The sequence below is a fragment of the Lacerta agilis genome, chromosome Z, assembly GCF_009819535.1.
Source record: "Lacerta agilis isolate rLacAgi1 chromosome Z, rLacAgi1.pri, whole genome shotgun sequence".
NCBI classification, from domain to species: Eukaryota; Metazoa; Chordata; class Lepidosauria; order Squamata; family Lacertidae; genus Lacerta; species Lacerta agilis.
In genome coordinates this window covers 2,860,787-2,885,761 of record NC_046331.1, presented here as the reverse complement: position 1 = coordinate 2,885,761, position 24,975 = coordinate 2,860,787, and the positions used below count along the sequence as shown (strand labels likewise).

Genomic DNA, 24,975 nt, shown 5'->3' with positions numbered 1-24,975 from the left:
CTTTTTCTCCTGTAGGTGTCAGGAAAATACTCCATTAAGAAAATAACCAAGGAGCCAATTAACGGTACTGTCCTCCCAGACAGCGAAGAAGGCCTGATCAAAGAAGCCCGTGACAAGAACTTTGCCTTCATTGCTTCCTACACAGAAATTCCAGCTGCCAAAAGCATCACCCTTGAGTTGGTCCGGGACTGTAGTGGTGAGTCTGCCCAGTTTCAAGTTGGCTAGCATCAGACCTTAGGGTGTTGGTGGCACTCGGCTGGGACAGAGCCAATGCAGTAGAAACCATGCAGGATCATTTTCTGAGGGTTCCAGCCCCACAAAGGACAAAAAATTCCTGTGTTGCAGGGGGTTGGACTAGATAACCCTCATGGTCCTTCCAACTCTACAATTCTATGATTCACAAGCCTTCCCTCAAAAATCCTTATGCCTTAGGAACATAAAGGTAAAGGTAAAAGGACCACTGACCGTTAGGTTCAGTCGCGGACAACTCTGGGATCGCGTGCTCATCTCGCTTTACTGACCGAGGGAGGCGACATTTGTCCGCAGACAGCTTCTGAGTCATGTGGCCAGCATGACTAAGCCACTTCTGGCGAACCAGAGCAGCTCATGGAAATGCCGTTTACCTTCCCACCAGAGCGGTACCTATTTATCTACTTGCACTTTGACGTGCTTTCAAACTGCTAAGTGGACAGAAGCAGGGACCGAGGAATGGGAGCTCCGCCGACCTTCTGATCGGCATACCCTAGGCTCTGCGGTTTAACCCACAGCGCCACCCGCGTCCCTTACATAGAACTATAGATTATGGTTAGTTAATTAGTTAGTTAATTAATTAATTAAAATTATATGCTGGCCTTCATCCAAAGACACAGGGTGGTTTACAGGATAAAAATACAAAATGAAAACACAAAATATGTATCATAATAAGAACAAAAATCAAACAAACCAATACCCCCACCCCCACAGTTTGTTTAATTAGCCAGAGGCCTGAGAAAAGAGGAATGCTTTTGCCTGGTTCCTAAAGATATGTAGAGAAGGTGTCAGGCGAGCCCCCTGGGGAGACCATCCCAGAAATGGTGAGCCACTGCAGAAAAGGCCCATCTCATGTTGCCACCCTCTGGACCTCTTGTGGAGTAGACACACAAAGAATGGCATCAGATGATTGCTGCAGAGTCTGGGTTGGTTCATATGGAGAGAGGTGGTTAGAGAGGTATTGCGATTCTAAGCCGTTTAGGGCTTTGTATGTCAAAACCAACACTTAGAAGAAGAAGAAGAAGAAGAAGAAGAAGAAGAAGAAGAAGAAGAAGAAGAAGAAGAGTTTGGAGTTGATATCCGGCTTTATACCCGAAGGAGTCTCAAAGCGGCTCACATTCTCCTTTCCCCTCCTCCCCCACAACAAACACTCTGTGAGGTGAGTGGGGCTGAGAGACTTCAGAGAAGTGTGACTGGCAGCCCAAGGTCACCCAGCAGCTGCATGTGGAGGAGCGGAGACATGAACCCGGTTCCCCAGATTACGAGCCCACCGCTCTTAACCACTACACCACACTGGCTCTCTTTGAATTAGGGCCCAGAAACAGAGGAATCCAATCCACATTTTTTGGAGGAAAGGTGTGATGGATGGAGATACACAAACACACACACACACACATCTAGTTCAGGTGTGGGGACCCTTTTGTGGCTAATGGATGAGCACTTTCACTATCCATAGCACTCTGTGGCATTCTGGATTTTAAGTTATTGATGCAGTGTTTTGCAAGTTTAAATATTCTATAACTTGCTTTGAGGTGTTTTGTAAAAAGTGATGACCAAATATAATAAATAACTGGCTCTTAATTTAGAAGGAAAGAAAATCGAGGTGACGACAGCACCACACAGCAAGAGTTCAGAACCGTCCGAGGTGGTTCGAGCGCTGATAAAACTTTGCCCTCCATGGAAGTGCACAGAGAATGCCATTGAGGTGGCATTTCCCAAGACGCTCTTGGAGGTGAGGAGATTTTTCTGCTTGTGCTGTGCCCTTCCAAAACTTATAAACAATTTCCTCTAATACAATGCATTTTTGTATATTATTTTCACTGATATATGCATTTTTATGGGCACTTTCCTCTAATATATACATACTGTATTTGTACACCCTGGTTGGTTGGAGAACTACATCATAAAATTTGGGTAAGTGTGAAAACTTTGAAGGATAGCTGTGTTTCGGTTTGCATGTTAGTACGTATAAGAATTAGGTTAGAATTAGGTTGTTTCTTACATAATGCTTACAAAAACATCTATATTAATAAAAACTGCGTAGAAAATTTTATTAGGAGAAATTTGCACTAAGTTGAGTCTGAGTTTTCATGAAGATTTACTGCAGATTGCTGCATAAATATGGAGAACCTAAATTAATTTTAATTTTTAGAAGAAGTAAGATCCTACAGACCATAACCCTAAATTAACCAGAATTAAAAAAAACAAATAAATTATTCGTATATCCTGGCCTCTGGTTGAGAGGGATGATTTCAAGCATTATTCATTCCAATCAAATGGGATCTATTCCTAAAAGGCGTATTTCCAACCCCTGTATACTGACATTTTAATATTATTTTGTAGCTATGAAAGCAGGGTGCCCACTTGTAATATTCTTCCTAGATACTTATAAGGATTTTGACTGCATTGAGTGAGTGAGGATACATTATGAAAGCCTTAGACTCTCTATAAACTGGGTATCACATTTATTTTGGCTTTTTCTAAATTATACACAAAAAAGTATGCGTTAGTCCAAACAAATTCATTTTCAGCAGTATCTATGGAAATCTGTGCTCTGACTTCAAATGTTACTTTGTTTTTACATTTTATTTTCTCCACCTCTCATGCATTTTGTTTTTGCATTCTTATTAAAATTGAATATATCACATGAGATTTAGTATTGCCTCCCCAGGGTCATTGCTGTACTTTCATGTTTGTTTAGTTTGTATTTATGTTTATGTCTAATAAAGGCATAAGAAAAAGAGATAGAACTCAATTTAAGACTTGGGAAAATGAGAAACAAGGAGAAAACTGTGTGTGAGGGAGGTGTGTAGGCACACTTAGCCAAAATAACATTTGCTGTTTTTTTTTTAACCCCACAGATGTCACGGATTGACATCACTGAGATGACTTTGGAGGACCCTGCCTGCAGAGCAACTGACAACATGACACATTTTGTCCTAAAAAGCATCGTAGAAGATTGCTCTACCAACTTAGAAGGGGGCATTCATGCCAAAAATCAGGTCAGCACAGAAGCTTGCAGGATTCTCTAATGGTCTTTGGGTACCATCTTCCTGTTCAGTTTTCTTGCCACATTTTTTTATCCTGCCCTTCCTCCAAACATTTAATGGGACACTACCCAGCATACATACACTTTTATCCAACAAATACCCTTTGAGGTAGATTAAGCTGAAAGACAATGACCAGCCCAAGGTCACACAGTGAGGGATTCCCCCAATGAGGTGTTTGGTTATTTTTCAGACACATGCTTGTGTGAGCATGTGAATTTGCATCACTGCTGCATTTTAAAATTGTATTTATCTAACTTAATTATGCATTTGTCTAAAGCAGCCTTTCTCCGCGTTGGGTCTCCAGTTGTTGTTGGAGTACAATTCCCATCATCCCTGAACCTTGGGCAATACTGGCTGGGGCTGATGAAAGTTGTTGTCCAACAACATCTTGGGACCCAAGGTTAGGAAAGGCTGATGTAAAGACTCTCGATTATATGGAGACCAATAAAATATATAAGTATAAAGGGGGAAATTGAACCGGGGTCTCCCTAGACCAGCACTCTAACCAAGGGGTAGTCAGTGTGTTGATGTTGTTGGATTACAGCCATGCCAGCTGGAACTGGTGAGTTGGAGTCTGACAACACTGCCTGCTGTAAGGCACTCCATTTTTCTCTTCCTCCCCTATTTCCGCAAATGGCAGCAGCAAGGAGTTGGGATAAGTAGCTATGAACTTTGCATGCCCATCCCCTCCAAAGAGCTCCCAACCTCCCCCAGTTTCATGGCCCACAAAATGTTGAAGGGCTATAACTTGGACAGCTGCTGGTGGTCAGCGTAGATAATACTGAGCTAGACGGAGCAACAGCTGTCCAAGTTATACAAAGCAGATGTTCTACCACTGTGTTACAGCTTCCTGTGTTCCTGTGTCACCAAATGAACTTGATTGCTGAGTAATGAACTCAAGCAAGGTCTCTGCAGTCTGTCTGCAGCACCCCTCGCTCCTTGCCATGAGCTCTAAAGCAAAGCTTCCCAACAACACCTGCATCATCCATGGACTAAGAGTTTACTTAACATTTCTTTTTCATTGTCCCATCAGCTGGTCCTGACCCTGGCTTCGCATCCAGATAAAATTACGGTAAGAAATACATTCCTGCTGGAAACCATCGTATTTTGTATTTGTGCTGTTGTGAAAAGATTGTTTTCTTTTTCAGTAAGGCTGCAACTTTTAGTCAATTACTTGGTTAGATTAATTCAAAACCTTTTGATTGATTAACAACAGGTTCCCAATTAACCAGGCAGCGGAACTGTTCTAAAAAAAGTGATAATTGATTTTGTTAAATTCATGTTCTTCCAAAAACACAGGGGCAGCATGCACAATTTTAGAAGACACAATCCCTCTATCCTAAATAGGACAGGACTGTGCAGATCCCGTAATCCTTGACCATTCGCCATGCTGTTGGGGTGGGTGGGTTCAGGCACAAGTGTTCTAAGCTTGCAATTTATTCATGACTGGCTTAGTTGTAAACAGTTGTTTTGTACTGCCATTTTCCCAGTCTAGAAGGATACTCCAGAGACAGCCTTTGAAACATTTCCTTTCCTTGTGAGCCTGTTTCTCTGTGAGGAAAAAGCATTGGAAACATATGGTGTTTTTGAAATCTCTTGGTTATTTACAAATAGGCATGTTTCTTATCTCTATGGCCCAAATATTTTGCAGGTCCTGGAAGATCATGGGCTATTTTGAGGGGCATAAAATGTTTACATAAAAATTGATACACCACCATATGAGGAACACCCCCCACAAAGTCAGCACCAGATTTAGGGCAGTGTGGGTCCTACACAGGGCACCGAGCCAAGGGGGTGCAAAACAGCAGCAGCAGCAACAACAACATACAGTGGTACCTACTCAAAGTCAGGCTCCGGTTAGATGGCCAGTTGAATTGCCAGAACTATAATGCAATGCACTTGAGAGCATGTGCAGAACGGAAGGCGAGAGGAAGGAGGGCATAAAAATAAGGCATGGGGGGGGGCAAATTTTGTCCTTGCTTGGGCACCATATTACCAAAGTCTGTTCCCATCAAAGTTGCTTGCAATTGCCAATAACCCCCCCCCCCGTCAATAAAATGTCAAAATACGTAACCCAATGCACTTAAACAATAAAAATGCTTGAAAACGTTTGCAAGAGAGAATAATTTAAATTTACAACGTATGATATTCTGCATACTTAGAAAGTCCCTGAAGTATGTTGAAAGCACAACCTTTTTTTGGGGTAGCCCCTTTTTGCTTCCATATCCAAGTTTGATATTAGAGAAAATGATGTATTAATATGGGACCTGTTTGTTGCCCCTTTATCTTCTATCATAGGTGCCATTTCAGTGTGATCTCCCAGAGAAGCTCTTTCTCCATCTTTACCAGACGCCTGACTTCAGCTCACCATCCACCACTGTGGTAGAAGTTAACAAAGTCACCTACGTCCAGGTACTGCTGATCCTGTATATAGGGATAGGGAATAAATGTAATATTTAAAGGCAACCCTATCTAATTCACACATTCCAAAGCAATGTGAGAAGCAAAGCACTGCCATCCTTTGAAATCTGCACCTCTCTGAATTTGTAATATGTACGAAAATGCATATACTGTGGCAAAGTGTGCATCAAAATGCATATTTTGGTGAAAATAACATACAAAAATACATTATATGTGGGGGAAATACTTTGTTAAAATATGCATTTTCCCCCCAGATGGCATACTAGTTAAGTTGCAGCAAGCAAAGGGTAGGAATAAATAGACAGTTCTCCAAATTAAGAGACATAGAATGTGGAGTCTCCTAAATATAAGTATTGGGACCTGTGCTTTTAAACTTGTTCATAAATGATAAAGAGTTAGGAGTGAGCAGCGAGGTAGCCAAGTTTGCTGATGAAACTAAATTGCTCAGAGGTGTTTAAACAAAAAGAGACATTTGCAAAGAGCTCCAAAAGAACCTCTCCAAACTGAGTGAATGAGCATTAAACTGGCAAATGCAATTGTAAACATGTAAAGTGATGCATGTTGGGACAAAAAATATAAATTTTACATATACACGTACGAGGTCTGAACTGGTGGTGACAAAGGAACAAGATCTTGGAGCCATATTGGAAGCTCAGTGAAGATGTCAACCCAGTGTACAGTGGCCAGGGAAAAGGCAAATTCCATGCTAAACACACTAAGGCAAAGGTTTTCGACCTTTTTGTGTCCACGCCTCCCTTGACCAACTACATTCTTTCTGTGGCAGCCCTGTGGGGCTCAGGAGCCCAGTTATGTCACCCCTTGCCTGCTGGCAGCCTCTCACCCTTTTTCAAACACCCTCCCTTGTGGAGTGTTCCCTCAGCTTCCTCTCCTCTCCCATCTCTGAGCTGGTCTCTGAGCTGCCCTGCCCCAAAGAGAGGTGCCTCCTCACACTGCCCCACAGGGGCCTGGGACTTGTCTGTCCATTCCCAACAGCAAGGGCTGGTGGACTGGCTGGCTGGGCTCCTTCACCTGTTTGCTTGCTTACTCCGAGGCCACCTCAGCTCCTGTCGGCCAGCATCCCCTGGCCAGCCCCAGAGGCACCATTCGCCTGCGGAGCTTATAGCCAGGACTGCTGTAACAAACAGCTGCCCAAGCCTTTGGGAGGCAGAGATGTGAGAGGGCATCAGAGAAGGGAGGGAGGGAAAGAGGGACAGAGGACAGTGTTGCCACAGCATACTGACTAGTTAAAAACCACTGCACTAAGGAATAAGCCCTACTGAACACATTTGGGCTTTCTTCTGAGTAGACATGGATAGGATTGATCTCTCAAAGTATTATTGAAGGCGGTCACGATGACTATGTGATTGAGATAACCGTGACATTAAATTACAGCTCCTGCAGCTTCTTCCCCCCTCGGCCTCAGAATTCCAGTAATGTACACTTTATAAAGTTTCAAAAAGCTGTAAAAAAAAAAACTTGCAGTCAAAAGCTGAGCTGCTTTATATGGTCATCAAAAACCCTTGTGGGGGAGGGGGAATTACATAGTCCTGAGCTACAGGTATGGGGCTCAACTCCTGCAGTGAAGGTAAGGGAACTAAGAATAAAAGCAGCTGAGTCATGTAAATCCCAGTTTCCAGATTCTCAATTCAAGGGCCAGGTTTGAACACATTCTGCCTTTTCTCCGCCTCCCTTCTCAATAGGTGTCATTCCAGACAGCTGATGGGAACTCTCCTCTTCGACTCCAGGACTGTTACCTGCAAATCCCTGACCAAACATCCCCACAAATGCTGATCCGCAGTGGTGTGCCAAAAAGCTATTCTGTGGAGATCTTGAATTCCCCCAACACAAAGACCAGTCGCTTTAGTTTCATCTACAAGGCTGAAGAACAACAACATTCAACTTTGTCGGCCACACTCTTTTGCCAAGCAGATCGGGAGAACCAGGTGAATATTTTTAATGCCTTTAACCCAACCATACTTTGAGAGCCAGTAGTTTACTGTAAAAACGGAAGTGTGGTAGTTATGTACTGTGCCCAACTTTTGCCTGTGGCTCTCTTAATCAATGGCATGTGGCTCCTGGAAAGGTGCTCATGGGGACCACCTCCTATGGCTCAATGGGTCAGACTGCCTGGCTCTTAACCAGAAGGTTGGTGGTTTGAGCTCACCCAGGGATGGCTGTGGGCAGGATTCCTGCATTGCAGGGGGTTGGGCTAGATGACCCTCAGGGTCCCTTCCAGCTCTATGATTCTATGAGGAATGTGACCCTTGGACTGAAATGGGGTCCTCACCCCTTGGACTGAAATGGGGTCCTCACCACATATATCTTAAACCAGGCATGTCCAACAGGTAGATAGGTAGATTGTGATGTACTGGTAGATCACTGGACGTCTGTGGTAGATCACTGGCTCCCCCGAAAAAGCTCAACAACTTTGACCTGAACCCACCCCCAAAAAAGGGGTAGATCACTGCCAGTTTTTAACTCTGTAAGTAGATCACTGTCTCTTAGGAGTTGGCCACCCCTGTAGTAGTTCAACATACCCAAATCTGTTGAAAAAGGATCCATGTATGTTGATTTCAGCCTGTCATATACAGTTACAATCCTTTATGCCAGAGGTTGGGAGCTTTTTTTCTCAGCCTGAGGGCCACACTTGGGTGCAGTTGTAATTTGCATCCCCCCCCCAACTTTACATTGTACAAAATGTTTTAGATAACCCTTTGGGCCACTCATGAAGTGTTCTCTAAGGAAAACAGAACAGTTGTGTTAAATGAGCTAAATATTCACCTCGTTTTAAAGCTCCCCCCCCCCAACCTCCATTCTGTTTCTCTTCTAGCATGGCTCCTATAATGCTTCCATAAAGGTGATGCTCAAGAATCCTGCCTCTCCATCTCACGGTGAGTTAATTGACCCTTATATATTTAATATAAAAGGAACTAGGCTATACAGACTCAGAATAGGACCACCAGGCTAGAGTTGTGCATGTTATGAGTACAACGTGTACGTTGTTTATGGTGCCTTGTGTTTTCTCCATGCTTCACACACAGGATTCACAGCTCATTATAAAGCACCTGTTAACTATCTAACATAAGGATAGTCAATGTGATGCTCTCCAGAAATTTTGGATTGCAGTTCTGATCATCCCTGACCATCAGCCATGCTGACCGGTGCTGATGCGAGCTGGAGTACCATCTGGAGGGCACCACATTGGCGACCCCTGGTCTAACAGAACATTTGGGTCCATAAACAAGGATGCAGAACCTGTAGCCCATCAGATGTTGTTGGACTACAACTCCCATTGTCCTTGACCTTTGGCTGTGCTAGCTGGTGCTGACAGAAGGTGTAGTCAACAACATTGGGGGTAGGGCACAGATCGCCCATCCCTGCTGTTAAGGGATCTTGCACGTAATCATCACACCATTACTCAGTACTTGATTGATTGGTGGCAACTGCATGGAATGGAATACACAGTGCTTCTTTTTCGGGGGGGGGGGATGCAGGGGTATACATACCCCTAAACGTTTTGTGAATCTAATGGGAGAAGAAACTAAAATTTCAATAGTTTCTTCTCTAGCATGGTGAATTTCAGTACCGTTGAACAGCATGGTGAATTGTCAGTTCCGTTACTACCCCCGATGGCAGCCTCATTTCCTGTCATGGTGTTTCCTGAGTCTCAGATGGAATGAGAGTACCCCTAAACATTTTTTTAAAAGGAAAAAAAAGCACTGGGAATACACATCCCAGAATGCCAGCCTTTAAGTTGGTGGGAAACCTAACTGCACATTCTCAGAGGTAGTCCCTAGGCCCATTTCCTGCCTCCTCCCAGCAACAAAAACATTTTTTTCCCTACATAGTATCAGCAGAAATTACTCTATACATGCTTTGAGGCCCTGCATGCTTGATTTTTTTCCAGAAACCAAAGGGAACCATGCAGAGTTTATTTCTCAACAAAACTATGCTGTGAAACGTCCTGTAAGCAGAAAGAAAGCACAGGCCTGTCTCTGATGTTGCTCTTGCTCAGAGCAGACCCACTGAAACGAATGACTTGGGCTCCTTAATTTCCATGGGTCCACTCTGGGCAGGACTTGGTTGAATGCAACTCACACAGCCTGGGTTCTTTCCTTGAGATTCCCAGCTTGTCATGTCAGTTTGAGTGCAGAGTTGGCCAAAGTCCCTGCCATTTCCCTCTGAGAAGCTGGCCTCCTATCTTCCCTCAATCATAGCATTTCCTTTCACCCCCCCTATGCTCCCCCCCACAACCCCACACTTTAGGAAGCATTTCCTGTCACTCTGCTCCCCTCGCACAATTATGGCTTGCTGCCACTGCTACAGCCGTGTGGTGCTTGTGTCTCCATGGTAGCAGCTCGGTAGGAGCCACAAATGGAGACTAGGCTGCACGCTCCGGAAGGTGTGTGCCATGACCTTTGTATAAGTGAAATTCTGGCAGCGGGGGGAGGGGGAGGGGGCGCAGAAAGAGGAAGCGAAGTTGGGATATGAGTTGGAACCAATGTAAACGGACGCGATAAGGGAGAGGAATGCACACGGCTGATGGCACTGGGGAATCAGTTACTTGATGCATCCCAGTGACAGCACAAGACAAAGGATGTTATCTTCCCCCTTTCCTGTCCTCGAGATACAGTTGCCAGCTGCGGTGGCTCTTGCCTGCTCACAACATGTAAAATACACAAGTTTTTGATCCAGAAGTCTGTGCAATTTCAGATAAAGAAGACACATGGTAGGCAGAGAAGGGTGAAGGAACTGGATGTAGCCATAAGGGTATGCAAGAGATAAGGCATCTCTTTGCACAGAGCGAGGCCAGCACCCACTGCCGTCTAATCCAAATTAGTGGGAGCTGCCTCCATTCTCATTGTCCAGACATTTCCCCCACATGAGACAAGGAGGGAAGAAAAAAGATTGCACAAGCAAGAGTAGCAACTAACACACCAAGAGCTCAACTGGATCAGGCCAGTGACTCCCCAGGTGCTTCTGGGAAGCCTGCATACGGAACCTGATCACAACAGCACTCTCGCTGCATTCAGGGCATTCAGTCGCACCTTGGGCTTGTCTAGTCTGTCCACGTGGGTGACGGTCACTACCTCTTGTGGGAACAAATTCAATTACTTTTGTCTGCTTTGAATCTTCTGTAATTTGACTTCACTGGGTGTTCCCCAGTTCTGGTCTTATAGAATGGGGTGGGTTGTTGGGAGACTTCTTACGTACACCATGCATATTTTTATACACCTCTATCACATCCTGCCTTACTCACCATTTTTCTAAACTAACCACCCCCCCCCACTCCCACCCCCCAAAATAATAATGTTACAACCTCACTACATAGGAGAGTTGGCTCCATCACTTTGATCATTTGGGCTGCCTTTTCTGCCCCAAAACTAGCTCTACAATATCTATACTGAGGTGCAGGGACATAGCGTTTCAAGTGTGTTTGCAGCACAGACTAATTGGAACTGCCCTAGGAACTTAATTTATATGCGAAGTTGTAGTAGGGAAGCCTAAGCCTACCTTGAGGTTGAGATGGAAATGTGGGTACCTAGATTAAAACAGACTAGTATGTATCTAGTATGCTGGTGGCACTGTGGTCTAAACCACTGAGCCTCCTGGGCTTATTGATCAGAAGGTTGGCGGTTCGAATCCCCACGATGGAGTGAGCTCCCGTTGCTCTGTCCCAGCTCCTGCCAACTTAGCAGCTCGAAAGCACACCAGTGCAAATAGATAAATAGGTACCGCTACAGCGGGAAGGTAAACGTCATTTCCGTGCGTTGCTCTGGTTTCGCCAGAAGTGGCTTTGTCATGCTGGCCACATGACCTGGAACCTGTGCGCCAGCTTCCTCAGCCTATAGAGTGAGATGAGCACCGCAACCCCAGAGTTGTCCACGACTGGATCTAATGGTCAGGGGTCCCTTTACCTTTACCTTTAGTATGTATCATGTAATATTTCGATAGCAAACTGCATCTTAAGGGCAGGCTTTGCATCCAACATTAGGCATACTGAGAAGATTCATTGAAAAATTAATGGGCATGACTAACTTTAGTCTAATACTTTCAGTGAATCAAGAATGGAGTAAGCTTGGAAATAATCCATTATATGGACATGTCTAAGGGCACATCCACACCACACATTTATATCACCATTATAACATTTAAAACAGTCATAGTTTCACCCAAATAATTCTGGGGCGTGTAGTTTGTTAAGGATGGTGGTATTTGTTAGGAGACTCCTGTTCCTGCCACAGAATTACAATTCTCCGGGAATTGAAGCTCTGGGAGCGGAGCTTTAACAAACAACAGCTTCCAGAATTCTTTGAGGGAAGACGTAATTATTTAAATGCACGGTGTGAAAGTGGCACCTATCTTAGGTTCATTTTGATGGTCACTTCCAGACTGCAAGTGTTTTTGGGGGGAGTGGGGTTTCAACTGCATATAGAAATTTAGGTTTATCCAATTAAAGTGGTTTAAAGTGCTCTGTCACCCTGGCAGAACAAATGCACTTTAAAAAACAACAACTGCACATATATTCTCCAGTTAGAAAAGTGAAGGGAAAATGAATTAACAAGTGTAGGGTGAATGAATGATTAACAGGAAGGTGTATATATGCAATGCAAGCAAATCAAAATGAATGCTCAGTAAAAACCATGTAGAGACTACCCTCCGCATAGGTTTTATTCAAGCAAATCAGGATGAATGATCCATAAACAGGTCATCTCGAGGAACCAGGTAGATACAACCCTACCAACTAGAATTTTTGCATTCCTTGGCCAGAACAGCAGAAAGCAGGAAACAGGTTTAATTTCTACCAAGTTACCAAGCAGAATAAGTGTTTCTCTCTCAGGACAGCCTCTCTCTCATCCTGCTTTTCTTTTCTTTTCTTGTCTTGTCTTGCTGCTGCTGACACCACTTCAGCCTGCCAGTGATTTTATGGCAGGGTGAAGTATGTCCCTCCTTGCTTACTGTCCTTTGTCAGGCAGAATTGATTGAATTACTGGCCTCATCCAAAAATGGATGGATTCTGGTCATCCTGCTACCTTAACTCTTCTCCTTCCTGCCTCTGTTTTGCACGTCTCCCTCAGGACGGAAAATAACAAAGCAAGGAAAAGCTTTTGACACGAACCCAGCCCCAGTGGGGACTCACCCGGCACATCACACACGTCTGCCATGCTTTCATTAGACCCTCAGTCTCTTGCTTTGTGTATGTGGTTTTCTACAACTTTATCTAGACGCCTTGAGTGTCAGATTGGGCTCAAGAGCAGGATTGGCTTTTGAGGCAGGAGAGAAGCCTTGGCTGGGCAGTGGAGGAGGCAGAATTCACACATGAGTGCTAAGCTATGGTTTGTTTGACTAGGCACCAATTGTTTCACAAATGAGCTTGCTTTGTTTTCCAGCTACTCTTGCCTCATGCATCTGTAGCTTGGAAAGCATCTGGGATGAAGAAGTCCAACCATGGTTAAGCAAAGGTTTTGGTTTGGACATAACAGCAAGCCATGGTTAGGGGGTTGCCATATTTCAAAAAGTGAAAATCTGGGCACAAAGTTGTTGAACTTTTTTTGGCAGAATCACCAAAGAAATTCGCTGTTTCCAAACTATTTCTAAGGGAAATCACCAAAACAACAAACAAACTAACCAACGTCAGCATAGGTTTCCAGATGTCCAGCTTTCCCCACACATTTTGCCAATTTCCGCCCAGACACTGCTTCCGACTGCAGTATTCCGGGTATGTCCGGAAAATTCCAGACATATAGCAACCCTAGCCATGGTTCATAAGCCACTGATAAATCCAACTAAAGTAGATGGAGATTGGGTAGGGCAGAGGAAGAGAATAGTCATTCTATTTATGCAGTGATATAATACCATGGATATAATACCATGGCTTCACATCATGGTTTGTTTCCAAAGAAACAAACTTTAGTTGGTCTACTCTACTCGAATGGATTCAAAACAAACCGCACTTTGGCTAAATAAACCATGGCTTAACATTAGGTTAACCGGGTCATAATTTCTTCAGGACCTTGAACACCTAACAGAACTCTTCCCAAGGGGTCTGGCAAAGCATCCTGAAAAACAAATGACGACTAGCTCTTTAAATGAGATTTTTTAAGGTGAAATACATCTCCTTTGAAAACCATTTATAAGAAGCAAGTCATCTAGTTACACACACACACACACACACACACACACACACACAGAGCAAATAGAAATATATTGCTTGTAATGAAGCGTTATTTACAGAGATGGTCATAAAGTAAACAGGGTGGCTATATGCAAAAGAGGGCAGGGCTACTGCCTGTTGGCTAGTTGTTCAGAAGAGAGAATTTCGCATTTTGCCTTTGCAGCTGTTAAAACTCAGTGGCTATTTGCCATGGTTGCAAATGCCCTGTTTCCAAAGTTGGAGGCAGTGTGCCTTTGACTACCAAGCGCTGCGAAACACAAGAGGCATTTGGTTGGCCCCTGTGGAAACACAATGCTGGATTAGGTGGGCCTTTGACCTGATCCAGCAGCCAAACCCTTCTTAGGTTCTTAACTTGCTAGAACTTTCTTATTGTCCTTCCCTGCAAATTTGTTTCACAGCTATGCCATTCTTTATGCAAATCTGCAATTCAGGTTGCTTCCTACCTATTTACTGAACGTACATCCTGATTTGATTACATGAAGTTTTCAGGGAGGTTTAAGGGTATCGACGATTTGCTGAGCATACATTCTCATTTGTTTGCGGGGAAGTTATCAAGCCATTGTTATCTTGCATTTTTCTATTGCTTTCCTTGGGCAAAAAGTCCAGGACTAATTGCACAATTTGGATTTGTTGGTGTGTGATTCAGTCCCACTCACAAGATGGCAACCGCCTAGAAATAGTCTCACCTGTAACTAGCTTTTTTAAATGTTTTGCCCCCTTGCATTTGGTTATGTCCTAGGGCCAAAGTTCTCAAATGTGAGCAAAATTGAACAATACATGATTATGGGTGAAATGGCAATAAAAAAAATCTACAATGACTCTGCAGGGTGGAATTAGTCTAGATTAAGAAATTCAAAACACAACTGTGTGGGAGAGTTGAATTACTAAAACATTTTTTCTTCTTCTTAAAAAATAATATTCTGGTCAATACTTAATGTTCTGATGTTTCAAGCTCAGCAGATAATAATGGCTGGGAGGGAGAACATTTTTAATTAACACACAGTGGTGAGGAAGAGCAAGGCTACCCTTACCCCCACATGGGCCCACTTGACTGTTTCAATCAGTGGAATTGGCACTACTACAAGTGCCACACAATATCCTTTCAGCATTTGTAAGGACTCAATTGCTCCGTGTGGTAGCACGTATCCTACGGAACACCCTGCCTCTTGAGATCAAGCAGGAGCTTTCATTGTCCTCTTTCTGGCACCTGCTAAAAACATTTTTCTTTAGACAAGACTACCCAGATGCTTAGAAATGCTGGCATGAGTTTTAATCTGTTTTAGTATTTTAACTTCTTTTTATATTTTAATGTATCGTAAACTTTTCCTGATTTCCTGGTTTTATCTTTTTCTGAACCGCTTTGAGGTTTTTTTTTTGCAATCAAGTGGTGATATAAATTTCATGAAATAAATGAATAAATAAATAAGGCCACTGCATGCATGCAATGCCAAACCCCTAACTGTTGCTTTCCTCCTGTGCAAATCAAGGCCTGGGGATCGGAACTGTGCTGGGAATAACTTTTGGTGCCTTTTTAATCGGAGTCATGCTCACCGCAACGCTGTGGTACATCTACTCTCACACTCGTAAGTACGGGGCACCTCTAAGCCACTGCAGTCTTACTGGTCCATATTTGGGGTTCGATTGAGGTGGGAGGCTCCCTGAAGTGGAAAGCAAGTGGCCAAATGCATACAAAGACAATTTGTACAGTGGTACCCCGCTAGACGAATGCTTCGCTAGACGAAAAACTCGCTAGACGAAAGCATTCGTCTAGCGGGAGGCTGCCCCGCTAGACGAAAAAGTCTATGGGGCTGCCTCGCAAGACGAAAAAATTTCGTCTTTTTTTTTTTTTTCGTTTTGCGGAGCGCGGCTCCCATTGCCGCTCCGCAAGACGAAAACCCCGCTAGACGAAAATTTTCGCGGGACGAATTATTTTCGTCTAGCGGGGCACCACTGTATGTGCCTGTACATGCATGATTTGAAATTAGGGGGTGAGAGCCATATGCTCAGTCAGGCCATAGATCCATCTAGCTCAGTGTTGTCTGCACTGACAGGCAGCAGCTGTCCAGGGTTTTAGACAGGGGAGATTCCCATCCTTACCTGGAGATGCCAGGGGATTGAATCTGGGACTTTTTGTCTGTAAAGCTGGTTCTCTGCCACCCAGCTACAGCTCTTCCCTTAATAAATTAAGGTTACAGTTCTCATCGTTCAGAATAAAGGTCTGATTTAATTAAAAATACAGCTGCCGTATGCAGAGTTAAACCATTGGTTTGATCTAGCTCAGGATTCACTACACTCCTTATCAGCAGCTGTCCTAGGTTTCTGACACGGGACATTTCCAGCCCTCCTTGGAAATGCCAGGGATTATACCTGGGGCCTTCTGAAATCAGAACAATGCTTTATCAATGAGCCATGGCAAATAACAGCTGGCCTTTATTATCTGTGCTCTCTCACATTCCTTAGCTCCTTTCCCACCACTCCTCCAAGTACAGTAACATCTTGTTGGAACCCAGAACAATTTCCTAATCTCTGTAAAGGAGCCAAGAGAAATCATGAAATGTTTGTCTTCCTTTTCAATAAGCTTGGCCAAGATCTCCCCGCCCTCTTGGGAAAAGGAGGCCTTGGACAACAAGCGGGATTAATCTCTGCATTGCGAGGGTGATGGCTGGTCCAAATCAGGAAGTGCCACCATGTGGTTTCTGTCCCCTTGTCAACCCCTAGCTAGGCCAGCTGTAGAGCATCCCTTTCACACCCCATCCCTCTTAACATGTTTCCCTCCTTTCCAACTCGTGATTGAATTCCAGGTCCGATGGCCAAGATGCAACCGGTCTCAGCAAACCCCCCAGCCTCAGAGAGCAGCAGCACCAACCACAGCATCGGCAGCACACAGAGCACCCCCTGTTCCACCAGCAGCATGGCATAGCAGCCCCCAAACTAAGGACTGGGCACAACTGACTCTCGACACCTCCTTGTGGGCAGTGTCAGAACAGCGGACAAGTTGAACTCCTCTGGGTCAGGCACACGAAAAGCCTTTATGAAAAGAGCTGAAAACAAGCAAAGAGGTTTCATGGTTTCCCCCCACCCCATCCCAAAGCTCCTAATACTCAGGGGTGACTATTTTCAGCCAGCACTTTAAACCAACTCCTTGGACAGCCATCAAGATCTCCAAGAGAAGCAGAGCAATCTCACAAGAAAAGACATCTGGCCTCTACCTCCTGCGGCATGAGAGTAGCCAGCCTCTGGCTGCAAGCCTATCCCAGGAGAACCAGTGTCTACCCAGAACCAAACAGTGTGAGCAAGTTGATCAATAAACAGAATGTAGCATGCCTTTGGTTTTAGAAGCTGGTTGTTTGTTCAGTGCCTGTAATTAAGGGGCTGAGAAATTTGGGCAAGGAAGCTGTAGGCCCATCATCAACCTGGGGTCCAGGTGGAGACACTTCTTAATAGCTTCCAAAAATAAAAGGAAAAACAGGAACCAGTTTCTGAACAGGCTTCAGGGAGGGCTACCATAGTTGCTCAAACTACCACCCCTGCCCATAATCTCAAATTGCATACAAGTGCAAAACTGGGAGTCTTACACATCCACAAGACTCTGTATAAGAACCTTCTGAGAAAATGAGGGACAAGTAGAGCCAGTAGATTTGTCCCACCATCTTCTGATGAGGAAGTAGGTGGGGAGAAGTTTGGACCAAGAAAGGAGAGGGAGGTAGCACTTCCTTTTATCAAAACAAAGGGCAGGGAGTCCGGACCCTTTCTATTCTGAAATATAGATATAAATATTAATAATTATACATAGAATATGTTTTGTAATCATGTATACAGGGAAATAATGCTTTGTCTAATCACTTATGGATATGTTTTATGATATTGAGATGTGGGGCAATTTGTGAAAAGACTTCTGTAACATTTTGCTGAGCTGAGTGCTTGACCCAATACAGGTCAGAAATCATCGGAAGGAAAGCAGGCCAATACATTTAGACTGACGGGCAGAACCTTTATTGGGCTGTGCAGAGTGGGGAGGACATCAAACAGGCTTAGCTTCACCAGCACAGGAAGAAGGCTGTGGGTCGGAGGAGCTTTGCACAAATTGAACTGCAGAGTTATGAATGAACAGTTGCTGCAAGGGTGCAGTCATAGGAACGTTGGAAGCTGCTGTATACCAGGTCAGACCAGGAACAATCTAGCTCAGTCTACAATGACAGGCAGCAGTTCTCCGGGGTTTCAGGCAGGGATTTCCCCCAGTCCTACCTGGAGAGGCCAGGGTTCTTTCTACATGCAAAGCAGGTGCTCTGCCACTCAGCTGTGGGAATGTATTGGCCAGTGGAACCTGACCTCGATATCCCCCCCCCCCCGGCCAAATTCACATTTCTCCAAATGCAGTCCTCAAGCCCAGTAATTTGTAGAAAGAGGCATACATTAGGGTAGAAAGTGCACTAGAAAACATATACAGTACTGGGGAAAATAACATACAGAAGTATATTCAGTTAGGGGAAAACGTTTTGCAAAAATGTGTATATTTGGAGAAATTCACACTAAAATGCTGGCGGGGTTTTCATGGCCTTTTTTTTTTTTAATTGCAAACATGTTGAAATGTGGAGAACTGAGCTTCAGAGCGGGGTTGGGGGGAGGGGAAGCACAGAGAGAAAACAGAACGGTCAGATTTGCCCATCCCAAGTAATGCTCCTGCAGGCAGCAGGGAAGGCCTCTGTTGCAGGCATGTGCTCTGTGTTAGTAAGCCTCCTGGGCCACATACACCCAGGAGAGCTGCTTAGAGCACAGAAGGCAAGCCCGAGAGACATTGTGAGACCTTCTGCAGGGTGGTCAAAGGAAGCCCCTTTCTCAGCAACCCAGGGAGCATCAAGGCCAGTTATTCCATCAATGAAGGGGTCTATCTGTGTTTCGGTCTGTAAATATTTCTGTGTAGAACAAACCTGTAAGCTCAGTGATTGTATAAATATATATTAAATGTTGAACTTGAGTTGTCACAGATCATCTTTATCTGCGGAGCACCTGTGCCGTTAATTTGCCTAAGCCTCGAATAGAAACATTTCTAAAGATGGATTACGCCATATAGATTTCCATACTTTTTCTACTTCACTTCACTTTCAGTTCTTGTCAGTTTCCCATCTCATTCAAATATATTTTGTGTTTCCTACAAAGCTGTCTAATATCATAGCATATATCGTTGAGACTGCCCCTTTTGTGTCATGGCTAGGTCTATTACCTAGCGATTCAAAAGGTGACAAGGGTCTCAAGCCCTCACCCCTTCATTCCGCATACTTTGCAAAATTGCATAGTTGGAACCAGGACTATGTTATGCCTTTCATCTTTGCCACCAGGGCAAGTTCTGCACAGCTATAAAAGACACTCTGAAAATGCTCTGCAAAAAGCCGTTGTAAAGCTCACAATTGAAAATATAACCGAGTTGCTATTTCAGCTCTACAGTGCCACCTGGTGTCACAGTGTCATGACGCATTTATAACGCTGTATTTTGATTAATGTAGCTGAGTCCCAGGTCCTCTTTTAAAATTGCTTTACCTTTTACAAACAGACCTCTGGAGAATGAGGTTCCTATTTTCATGTTTGGTGTAGTGTACTGTGGTCCACACATTTTGCAAAAAAGTTTTTTATCTGACCTCCAAAATCACAAAACAGTCTATCCCTCCTAATTTGGCACTTGCCTTATCATCACTAGACTTGACCCCCAATTCTACTCTTAAAGCTAAATAATTTCCTTTCTGTTCACAGCAACTAGACTAGCTGTTGCTCAACGACAGAAGGAAACCTCCAATATACCATTAGAAGCTTTGGTTATTAACATCTGGAACATTGCTCTATCAAAACGCCTCACATACCATAGATGAGTAATCAAGTAATCATCTCCAAAAAAGATACCTTTGACGTGATCTGGTCTCCCCTTTTCTCTTTTATTGAAGAGGAACAGGATATTTTAATGCCAGCATCATCACAGAGGTGTCTGTGGAGGGGATATATTGATTGAAAATGTCTAGCCAACCAGATTGGAAGTTGGGTTCCTAGTGAGGATATTCAGCAAATAAATGGTATTCATTTAATTAAAAGGCAAAAAAAAAAGAATAGGAACATTTCTGGCTGCCTTCCATAGTGGGTGTCCCTTAAGCCAGGGTGAGCCAGGGGCCTAGATTCTGTTCTGGAAATTGTAATCAAACAGCAGGATTCTCTGGCCAGGCAAAGCCATAGCTGGAGGTGAAGCCTCCAGAGGGGTGCCATTGAGACTCCCAGCCTCGATGTGCACACCAAACTGGGTATTTCACCTGGGTGAAATAAGCCTAGTTTCACCCCTGGGCCAGGTTTCCTATCTCATTGCTCACTGGATGGCCTTGATCCCTGCCATTCACACACACTCTCTCCACTTAATCAGAATGTACCTCACAGGGCTGCCACGAGGATCAAATGGGGAGAACCTTGTGTGGTACCCTGAACTCCTTAGAGGGAAAGTGGGACATGCATGTAATAACATTTCTCTGACTAGGTATGCAACAAGGCCCTGATTTCCATTCCGGCCCATGTCCATTCATGCAGCGCCGTTTCCATTCTGCCACACTTCTAACAAAAACTGTCCACTGAGGCAGAATTTTACACAATTCATTCCACTATTCCACACTATTGGTCTCAATGCAAAGGAAGTATAATGCAAATGGGGTGGACGAGTCTCCATTTATGTATCACTGAAAAACAACAAGCAATGAATGCTAATAATACTTGCTAGATTGATTTCCATCCTGTCTGGGAGACTCAGGAATCAAGAAGATAATAACTTTAAAAGAGAATGGGGAAAATTCATTACTTACTTAGGAGGCCATTGTAAACAAATAAAAAGTTAGCTGGACTTTAAAAATAACTTGTAAAGAAACGAAATATATGGATAATTTAGAGAGATGAAAACTGTGGAGAACGTAATGATACCCTTTCTGGAAGCCAAGGGGGTGATGTTATTAATCAGATGCGGTCATTGAGAATATGTCTTTACAAAGACAGCCCTTCAGATGTTTGAAGTGCATGCTCATACTTTCATAAATACTAGAAGAATCACAGCAACACCTAGTGACCATTTAAAGCTTTGCAAGTTGAAGTGCATTTAAAACCGCTGGCTGTTCCAGTCCAGGAAGTGGTGGAAGGAAACAGCCTAGTTTTAATAAACTGAAGAAGCAGCACAGTTAATGGCTGCGTATCTTGTGGGTTGGTTATAAGTTCATGTGTTGTTTTTTTCTCATGCAAAGTGGGTGAAATTCTTCAACACAAAACCTCTTTGCAATGGCGTCTCCTTGCATCTCCTTCCCCAGCTGCACAGCAGAGCAGGAAGGTTCAGACTGGCTAAGTGCTGCTTTCCCAGGGCATCCTAGGGAGAACATACTGGTGGAGCTGTCTCCTGCAGCCAGAGATTGAATCTTCTGCTCCCCAGCTGGTGACAGGAGGGTTCAATCCTGCTCAAGTTTGACTGTGTGTCCCTTTAGGGAACAGTCACATGCAGTTCAGTGCAGGGCTGTTCAAAAGACCTCTCACAAACAGCCCATTGCTCTTCTTGCCTGACACCTTGTCTCCCAACAGCCCTAGATTGCTCTGCCTAGGCCAACATGGGCCTCTCTCCACCGGACTCAGATGAAGGCAGGACCCCGCCCCCTCCCCTGGAATCAGTGCAATTCAGTTCAGGATTCAGGCTTTGGCCAGACTTGGTGCACAGCCCTAGGAAGGCTGTTTGGACTTGAACTAGGGACATCCAGGTGAATGACTTGGGGCCAATCAAACATGCTAACCTTAACCTACCTAACATGTACACAACCTTCAGAGCCACCAGTTGTAGAAGGCAGAGATATATATGGGGGTGGGGAGACAATTATCATCTAAGGGGGCACCACAACTGGGTGCTGGTTGCCTGTCTTGTCTCCATATCCAAATAATCTGGATAGCCTTGGCAAGAGTCTCCCCGGGTTGAAAATGTTGCTGGTCATGGCCAAGTCAGCGAATGGCAGAACAACAGCTACCCAGGACTTGGTTCTGGAGGAACATGCTGACCTGGCTTGTATTACAGAGAGCTGGCTGCATGAAGCAGAGCAGGGGCATCCATGTCTCTCTCAGCTTTGCCCACCAGGGTTCTTTGTACAGCAGTAGCCAAGATCTGCAGGGGAGGGGGGAAAGAGGTGGAGTTGTAATCGTCTATCTTGATTGAATCCCCCGACCAGGTGTCCTCTGCCACAGCCTGCTGGGTTCAAGAGTGTATCTGAAGATGGTGGCAAGGACAGAATAGGGACCCTGGGTGGCCTGGGAGCTGGCGCTGGAATCACCCTGGCTTGTTATGCTGGGGGGGGGGGGGTTGGCTTTAACATTCAATATGAGGCTCCCCTGTCAGGAGTGGCTCAGGACTTCATGTCTGCCATGACAACCATGGGTCTGTGCCAAGTAATTTCTGGCCCTGCTCGTGGTACACGCTCTGGACTTGGGTTTTCTGCACTGGGTTGGATGATGGTGACCTGATCAGTGGAGGAACTGTCTTTAGTCCTGTCAGATCTCACGGTACTCCAAGGGCAGAGAAACAGACACAAACTGCAGAGTTCTAGTATGTCAGTTCTTTATTCAAAGCACCTGTTCCTGACTCAACATCTGTCTGGAAGAAACAACATTTTTTATTATTCCAAGACACACACAGAAAGTCAGTTTTTTGTTTTTTATTTTTACAAAGGAACAAACAAGTCGAGAAACTTGAAAAAACAGTTACATGATTTAAAATGCAATCGGGGGGGGGGGATCCAGTTTTAAGATAGAAGTGTTTCTTAAGAACTATCCATTTGAGTTTCCTCCCCCTTTAGGTGGGGTTGGGGAAGAGGGGTGGAAAGCTCTCTGTATTTGTATTGGGAAGCAGTACAATTACTCAAAAAGCAGGTGATCACTATCTGTAATGTGCTCTATGAAGGTCGGGAGATTACTGGACCACCACCTTCAGCAAGAATTCAGAACAAGGTTGAATTCCGGTTAGAACTAGTTTAGGTCTTTCTAGAACGCACACAGCTAAAAGGAGGGAAGAAACTTGCTTGGTCGTAAAGTAACAAAGGATGTGGGCAGTGAGCAGATCACACTGCTCAGGAGAGATTCCCAAAACCTGCTGCTCATGGCACTGGTCCCATTGTATTGGCTGAGTGGATCCCGGACAACAAGAACCACAAGGGGGAAATGCTCTAAGAACTCTGAAGTGCAGTACCATGGACAAAAGCAGGATAAAAAAAAAAAATCTCACACCCAGCTCCTGCAACTCTAGCATTTGTTTCGTATCACAAGCAGAGAGTAAACCATTTTGTAAGAGCCCCCTACTGCCACCCTGAGAAGTCTGTTTTGTGTCCCCCCCCTTCTGCTTCTGCTACCACCCCAAGAGTTCCCCAGTGGCATATTTATTCTCACCCTGCAGGCAGATGTCAAAATCAAACACATTCCTAACAGATGTGCATATCCATCCAGCAAAGGACGGGACCTGCAGCCAGATCATAAGGCTCAGTAATGCGGGGGTGGGGGGCTTGACTGAAAGGCCTCCATCGAAAGCATTCCCATGCAAGGAAAGCTATGACATCAGGGAGAAGATGGCAAGCTTCTCTCTGACAAGGAGATACTTAGCAACAAGCAGGCCACTGAATATTCAAGGGTGGTACAACCCGAAGAAGATAGGTTTCAAATACGAATCAAATATTAATGTTTTTAAAAGTCAAAGTCTGCATGAAGCAGTGATCCCCTCCCTGAAACTGCTTTGCACACAATAGATTCCAGTGCCCCCCCCCCCAAAAAAAAACACAATTCTGGGCCCTTCCTTTTTTGTTCACTGTGTGCAATTTGATGGCAGGGGGAAAGTGGTCCTCCATATGTTGCTAGACTACAAATGCCAGCATCCATGACCCACTGGGCATGCAGGGTGGAGCAGATGAAGGTTGGGAGTCCAACCAGCACCAGGAGAGCCAAAAGCCCATCCACACACACACACACACACCGCTTCCTTTGCAGTGCAATCAGAGAAAGTACAAGGACTGCAGCTGTGACTCTGAAACCAAGCAACAGTAAATGGCTTGCAGCATAAAACCTCTCATTTCAAACACTTGGCCCTGCTCTCCAAGATGATGAAGAAGAAAAAAGGTTGCTCCCTGAAGTCATCAGGCAGCCATAGCTCTGCACTTTATGAGACTGCACAGCACACACTCAGGAGCACAGTGGTTGCTCTCTTCCCACTCCACCCCAAAGAGACAGGCACTTGCACCTCCAGCACACCCTCTGGCCATTTCATGATCCCCAGCCCCTTAACTGCCAACATCAACTGCATGGGTCAGGGTAGCCTCCCATATGGACCATGATTTGGGGTGTGTTTGTGTGTGTGCAGTTGCACCTAACTCTGCGCAAGTCAACCACTTGGGCCTCACAGCCTGCTCTCCGGTAGACACCAAAAGGCTTTCTCAGAAGCCAAACGGCAAGCAGCAAGGTCTGGAGTTCCTCACTCAAGAGGAATTGTTTAAAACAAAACAAAAAACAAAACAAAAATCAATGCAGCGTTTTAAAACCGTACCAAAATAATGAGAAACATTTAAAAAAAAATGCCTTCAGGGAGCAAGTCCCTGAAGGTTATCAACCCAGTACTCCAGAAGGAGAGATGATGAGGTGGTGAAGAAGGAAAGAGGCTAAAGGCACATGGCAAGAGTCATCAGTCAAAGGCTACCAGCCATGCATTCGACTTGGTCAGACCAGCAGAGATGACAACAAAGAGCCAGCAAACCAGTGAGAACTCACACTGTGCTTGGCCCGGGGGGGGGGGCAGGCGGGTGAGCTCTGCTTTGCAGTGCATTGGGGGGGGGGCTTCTTCTGCAGCACCCACACACACAAAGAAGCAAGCAGGGGGTGAGGGAAGATTTCCAAATTGGGGAGAAGGAAGGGGAATCTCTTTCTCTGGGTGGTGGGCTGGTGGCCATTTCCCCCACCTGTAGAACTTCAGTGCTGGGGTGGGGTGGGGGGGAGAATTCTGGCATCAAGAATGTCGCTGGAGGCAGCATCTTCTTTGCACAGCATGTCTGACCAGGA

General features: G+C 44.8%; 1 protein-coding gene across 1 annotated transcript in view; it reads left to right on the top strand.

The window, feature by feature from the left end:
• ENG (endoglin) overlaps window positions 1-17,137 on the top strand; it is a 53,582-nt gene extending 36,445 nt beyond the window's left edge. The window contains exons 7-15 of the mRNA XM_033137546.1: window positions 16-196; window positions 1,836-1,981; window positions 3,111-3,251; window positions 4,333-4,371; window positions 5,598-5,711; window positions 7,421-7,663; window positions 8,551-8,611; window positions 15,384-15,479; window positions 16,698-17,137. Coding sequence (XP_032993437.1) covers window positions 16-196; window positions 1,836-1,981; window positions 3,111-3,251; window positions 4,333-4,371; window positions 5,598-5,711; window positions 7,421-7,663; window positions 8,551-8,611; window positions 15,384-15,479; window positions 16,698-16,816 — 1,140 coding nt within the window. The 3' untranslated portion in view covers window positions 16,817-17,137. The remainder of the gene's footprint in view (window positions 1-15; window positions 197-1,835; window positions 1,982-3,110; window positions 3,252-4,332; window positions 4,372-5,597; window positions 5,712-7,420; window positions 7,664-8,550; window positions 8,612-15,383; window positions 15,480-16,697) is intronic.
• Window positions 17,138-24,975: the final 7,838 nt, after the last annotated feature.